Source organism: Sphaeramia orbicularis, chromosome 14, assembly GCF_902148855.1.
Source record: "Sphaeramia orbicularis chromosome 14, fSphaOr1.1, whole genome shotgun sequence".
Lineage (NCBI taxonomy): Eukaryota > Metazoa > Chordata > Actinopteri > Kurtiformes > Apogonidae > Sphaeramia > Sphaeramia orbicularis.
In genome coordinates, this window is record NC_043970.1 from 4,499,516 (window position 1) to 4,505,719 (window position 6,204).

Sequence of the window (6,204 nt, forward strand, 5' to 3'; positions counted from 1 at the left end):
TAATAGTGTTAGGTATGATTATGACATCAATATACGTTTGGTTTCAAAACAATTGACGTAGTGCCTGCTGAGAAAAAACAACTAAATGATCATTGTAAATTTTGCTTCCCTACCCTGTAAGTCTAAGAGAAATAAATATACAGTGAGAAATAATTTAAACTGTTTAGATACTTAGAATGTTTCAGATCATGTGAGTTGGTGTCATGCCTTTAATAGTGAATAAGAAATAAATGTGAATGACAGAATCCACAAAGTGGGATAAGTGGAATAAAAATTTGTCATATTGAGGCTTGATTATGATTTATTTAAGAGAAAACATGTCAAGAAAGTGTAAAGGCTGCGTTTCAAGTTTATTATACAGATATTTTTATTTATCTATTTATTATTTATTTTATTTGTTTTGGTTTTTTTTGTGTGTGTAATTTGGTGCCCCCTCTATGCCATCTGAACTTAACCCTTCCCAGTTTAAAAACTAGGACATCAGGGAACATGGAATTCGAAAAAAAAAAAAGACAGTTATTGAAATAAAATGAAAACCCCAACGTTTATGCTTGTAGATGCTAGATTTCAATGCTTTCCTGACTTCAAAACTCTGGTTTACGAGTACAACTGAACGCACCATTAGTCGTAGCTAGAAGACAGCGCAAACACTGGGATGTTCATGGATCAGCTGTGCATTGTTTATGTGGATAATTGAACACTTTGCTTTCCCAACTCAGCATGGATCTGCTCCAGGCTTCCACCTTCTTGAATTGGTGTATTGTAAACTGATCAATTTGGGGGGACGGATCGGATCACTAAAAAACTGGGGGGGGGGGTTCGTACGTAACAGTGAAGAGGATTTTGAAAAGTACAAAGCTAAATTCACTCCAAAGCCTTTTACAAAAAGTCCAGATGTAATTAGAATACATTTTCAATTCATCAAATACTACTACTACTACCACTGCTGCTATAACTTTTACTGGTCAAGCTGTGATTGGAAAACCATTGTCTTTGTCATCATAAGGGAAGTTATAATGCATTGCTGCCCTCTGGTGGCTGATATCTGTAAAACACCTTGGCTGATCTACTTTAATTAAAGAGCTTTACAGAAAGTTCATTGCACTGTTTTCACTTCACAGCATGGCAGCACAAATTGTTTCTCACAATGCTTTAAATGACATTAAGATAAATTACTATTAGAAATAACACATAAATGTAACAATAAAATATATAGCAAAACACATAACACTTAAAAAAAATCACTGGAGCACATCTGATGCATTCTGGGAATTTGTTCAGATGTTTTATAATTTTGTTGTGAAATTATAATCAGGTCCTTTAAATGTAGTGTAAAAGTAATGTAACTAGGCCCAGTAGGTGTCATTGTGATGTTAATGTATTTATCAGACTGAAATCAAGAAAAAAAAAAAAAAAAGGATTACCACACCATGAACACACTCTCAGTAAATTCTCATATCAGAATTTTTTTATTATTATTTTCTAGGAAAAATAGTTTCATTCATTTCACAGCATGTCATTCAATAGGAGTTTGACAGCGCTCCTGTTCTTCTGGGTAGGGGTGGTGGGTTCAGGGGTTACAGGCTAAGTAAGCCAAGAAGCCAGGCTTTGCTGCTTAACAAAGCCATGCTGGGAGCTGTTCAGTTGCAGTAATTCTGCAGGTCGAAGATGTTGCAGGGCTTGTGGCAGCACTGTTCCACGATCCCTCGCTTTACAATCATGTCCATCTGGTCCTTGAAGGCCAACTCAGGCACTTCGCCGTCACCACCGGGGGCTGCAGCTCCACTCGCCTTTTGAGGGAAGAAACCTGTGGACAAAGATAGCATTAAGAAAATAAAATCTCATGTAGCAGGATAAATATCTCCCATTCTATTCTAAAAATGGGCTTAGTGTTAGAGTGAACACTGAACATGGAGTACGAAAGGTTTAAAGTGTCCTAACAGTGGTGGTGTGCAATAGAATAAACATAAAAATTAGGATGTAAATGCTTCGTGGACTCATAGTAAGATGATTTTAAATACTCTTTGGATTGGATACTTATAATATACATGAACTATAGGCAGAATCTCCAATAAAAATAATATGCCTTTATTAAAGGTTCAATATGCGGAATTCATTCGAATACCACTTTGGTCTTAGGTCTGTGTTGTACTGGGAACTGGTCATTTTCCATTGTTAGCTGACTCTGTTTTCAGGTTATGTTGTACATTTTTGCTGCTAATGATCAGAGGGAAGGTGCTAAAATTAAAGAAACTAGGAACGAGCAGAATGGAGGATATCTGAAGAAGAGCTAACCTGAATCCTCTACACAGAAGTCAGTGTACAGGCTGTAACCAAGGTTATAATAGTGTTGGATTTTTCATTATAGTTTAGTTTTATTTAGTTTTGACTTTTTTTCTCTTATTCAGTTAGTTTCAATTTATTTTTAGAGCAAGTTTGCTAGTTTTTATTGGTTGTCATTTTTTTCTAAATGCTTAGTTTTAGTTTAGTTTCAGTATTAACTTTAGTTTTTTCATATCTTTTATCTTCTTCGCCACCATATTCACATAAATCCCAGACAGGACACTGCTGCTTTCTATCAACTTTAGTCTCCATGTTTCCAGGTAGAGTGGGGACGAGAAGATGACTCTAAATGACAAGTGACGGACTGTGAAGTGTCGTATGGTGCTGCTAGCTAAAATTGCTAGAGCAAAATAAATCGATTTCGTATCAATCCGACATTGCCAAAGACGAAAACGAAGAGAATATTACCCATAATTTTTATATGTTTGAGTTAGTTTTGTAAGCACACAATACAGTTTCAGTTAGTTATTGTTTTTTTCTTTTAATTGTAGTTTTAATTTATTTCAATTAACGAAAATGTTTTTTCAATTCTAGTTTTCATCATTTCATTAGTTTTCGTTAACGATAATAACCTTGGCTGTAACCATGGATGTAGATGACTGAGACACCCTTTAGCTTAGAAATAGAGTTAGCTAACATCAACCAATCTGCGTCCTATCATGAACTTAACATAAATCCAAAGGTTCATTACTTAACGATTTACATTTTTTGTACAAAGATAAAATTAGCATGTGTTGCGCACTGTAGTGAGCGTAGAAGAGCAGAAGAGAGACACTGAGGAACCTGAAAATGAGCTTACGGATTTTTGCAGAAAAACCTTGACATAGAAATCAGTGAACAAGCATTACCACATTACCATAGATGTAGACAACTGAGACATGTAAACTGAAACAGAGTTAGCTAATTGCAACAAATGACTGCTTATAAGTACAGACAACAAACACAGTCTCCAGTGCAACATTCATGCAAGTAAACAAGCATGTGGGAATTTTACATATTGAATCTTTGATATTATATTTATCATGGCATGATCACATTAGATAGATAGATAGATAGATAGATAGATAGATAGATAGATAGATAGATAGATAGATAGATAGATAGATAGATAGATAGATAGATAGATAGATAGATAGATAGACAGACAGACAGACAGACAGACAGACAGACAGACAGACACTTTATTGATCCCGAGGTAAATTCAATTAAACCATATTAGCCTCTGCAAAGTCTCTCTCTGCAAACTCTCTACCATGAAGACTTGATGTTTTGAGTTTATTTATCAGTATTAGAAGAGCACTGTGACCAGTTCTTCACAGACATGTATAATCTTTATCTTTATTTCACCGTTTCGCTGGCCTTACCCAGGAGCGGGTCAGTGTCTCTTGCTCCTCTGCTGGGGTTATAGAAGAAGCCTGTCTCCCCACAGACCAAATAGAGGGCGTCGACCAGGTGGGAGCCACACAGGTGTTGTGGGGGGGCCATGGCCTGTGACCCCGGCCACGATACAATCAGTAAAACAAGCAGAGAGACCGATTGGAGCCACAGTGCTGCCATACTGCAAGACAGACAGACATGCATTTGTATATGATTAATAATAACAAAAACAAAAAGGCCCTTGTTCACTCAAGTGATGTACATTACAAGTACTTTACCAGCACCTGACAAACATATGATCTGAAACAGCGAATCTCAACTGGTGGGTCGCATCCCATAAGTAGGTCTCAAACTCGTTTTCAGTGGGTTGTGGGCCTTTGTCTGGGCATAAGATAATGTTAAGAAACAAATCCTCTGCTTTATTTTCTTATGGAGCAGAGCCCTTCACTGTTCATACTCCCCAACAGTAGGTAGCAGTAATGCGCTGTAATATTAATTAACACAAAATATTTCACATTGTAAAAGAAGGCCCATAGGTTTCTGTTCAAATCGTGATGAAATTGAGGAATGATAACGCCTACATCAGATGTGGTTTTACCTACACTGAGGACAGAAACCTCAGTGTGTTTAATGCTTGAATAAATGACTGAATGCAACTTTTGGTTAAAATGTAACTAATTTAGCGTTAAAGGGAATATTTCCATATTCAGTATCACCTACTGCTGGTCATTTTGTTTAATCATTGAACTTGTCTTCTTTCTTGGTATACTGTGATATTCTGTATTATCGAAGGTTCAAAACATTCAGCCTTTTCAGTAAATAAATTTGAGAAGTTTAACTTTTATCAGTTTGGGTCTTGTCTTGTCATTAAGGGGTGATAGTGGGTCCTGAAGCCAGACCAGCTGAGAACTGCTGATCTAAAAGAACACGACACATTGTTGTAGATCAAACTTCACATACAATATCACATATAAAACTGACCAACTGACTGAGATCATTTTACTGCACAATCGCTACTCTGACCTTTGACATTTTGAATACACTGTGCTAATACTGTGCATTAATCAAAAGTAGAGGTAAATAAAGAAGAGATGGAGTTATTAAAGGAGGTGGAAAAATGAACAATAAGACTAGTAGGAATGTAGAGAGTGTTTGGGTGTAAAGGAGGAGGAGATGGAGGTACATTTGGAAACAGTAATAGAGGAAGGTGAGACGATTACAGTTGTGGAGTCAGAGGCAGTTATAGAGGCAATGAAGATGTGGAGCAGAAATAGTAAAGTCAGACAAGAGTTGTACCTGTCGATTCGGAGGAGGAGGAGACTCTGCGATGAAGAGGAGGAGCAGCAGCTGTGAAGCTGAAAGGTTGTTGGTTTGAGACAGACTGAAGGGCCTCAAGTGCCTTTATACTCCATCGCCACCGCCTGGACATGCCCATTTCTGCATGTGCATTTGCATGAGTGCTCTAACAGGTGAGGTGTGGATGTTAAGCAACACTGTTTGCTTCTGATTTACTAGATCTCACTCGGAAATACTTTACAGCACTTAGTAAAACAAACCGTGCTAATGAGCCGGCATGATCTGATCACCTCTAATTGTCAAACATTGATCACCAATCACCATCCTGCTCATTCTGCTGACCACGTAGGCACAACATACGACAGATTATTTATGCTTTGATTGTCACACGTAGCCGCCACTAATTCTCTACCTGAATTAAAACTGTTACAGCAAACGAAGAAGAATGTTGCATATTTAATCTGAGAATCAAATACAAAAAGTGTTGGATAACAAAATGTTAAATATAAAGTTAACATTGGATGAGTCAGCTTATCTTATGGTAAATTAGACGTTAACATCATGTTCCCATGAACGTGAACTTGGCTTACATTAGTCACTGATTGCACATTACTATGAGGCAGACTGGAACCGTCATTTATCAATAAGTTAGCTTCCTGCTGAATAACTGTTGCAAAATAGTATACAGATGGAAAAAATTATTTCTCTGATTTGAACACAAACATTCATGGAAACACTGGTTGTAATATTCACTACTTAGCTGCAAATAAAATCACAAAACAATATTTCATTGGACCGCCTTTAGCCTTTATCACAACACACATTTGGTGTGTCATCATATTGCTTATGCACTGTCCCAGGAAATGTCACAGTACCTAGTTCTTTCCATCAAAAGTTGCATCAATTTTTAACCAAGATCTCACATTGATGATGGAGAGTTGGGCCACTGTATAAAGTCTTCTTCATCACATCCCAAAGATTTTCAGTGGGGTTCAGGTCTGACCAATGTGTGAAAACGATGTCTCATGGTCCCTGAATCACGCTTTGACAACCTGCTGATTCTAATTTTAGGCACAGTCCAATCTTTACACTCTCAAGTAAACTGATGGCTGTTTCAGAAATTAACCATTTCAAGTTATCCCATCTTATTTCAACCATCAGTCATAGTGAAGTTTAAAGTCAGACTGA

General features: G+C 37.1%; 1 protein-coding gene across 2 annotated transcripts; it reads right to left on the bottom strand.

Annotated features, from left to right (window-relative positions):
- Positions 1-1,539: 1,539 nt before the first annotated feature.
- Positions 1,540-6,156, bottom strand: ins (preproinsulin). Of its 2 annotated transcripts, XM_030154592.1 has the most exons (3): positions 5,017-6,156; positions 3,708-3,901; positions 1,540-1,807 (listed from the first exon to the last, which is right to left on the bottom strand). In XM_030154592.1, exons 2-3 carry the CDS (start codon positions 3,898-3,900, stop codon positions 1,641-1,643), a joined length of 360 nt encoding a protein of 119 aa, XP_030010452.1. In that variant the 5' UTR covers position 3,901; positions 5,017-6,156; the 3' UTR covers positions 1,540-1,640. The 2 variants fall into 2 exon arrangements, with proteins under 2 accessions (XP_030010452.1, XP_030010451.1); XM_030154591.1 differs by having other exon boundaries at positions 3,708-6,156.
- Positions 6,157-6,204: the final 48 nt, after the last annotated feature.

Bases quoted from the DNA above. Each gene is read 5' to 3' on its own strand.
- ins (XM_030154591.1), bottom strand. From the start codon at position 3,924: ATGCATGTCTGTCTGTCTTGCAGTATGGCAGCACTGTGGCTCCAATCG. The intron at 1,808-3,707 runs GTAAGGCCAGCG...CTTTGTCCACAG, and splicing joins AGACACTGACCCGCTCCTGG to GTTTCTTCCCTCAAAAGGCG.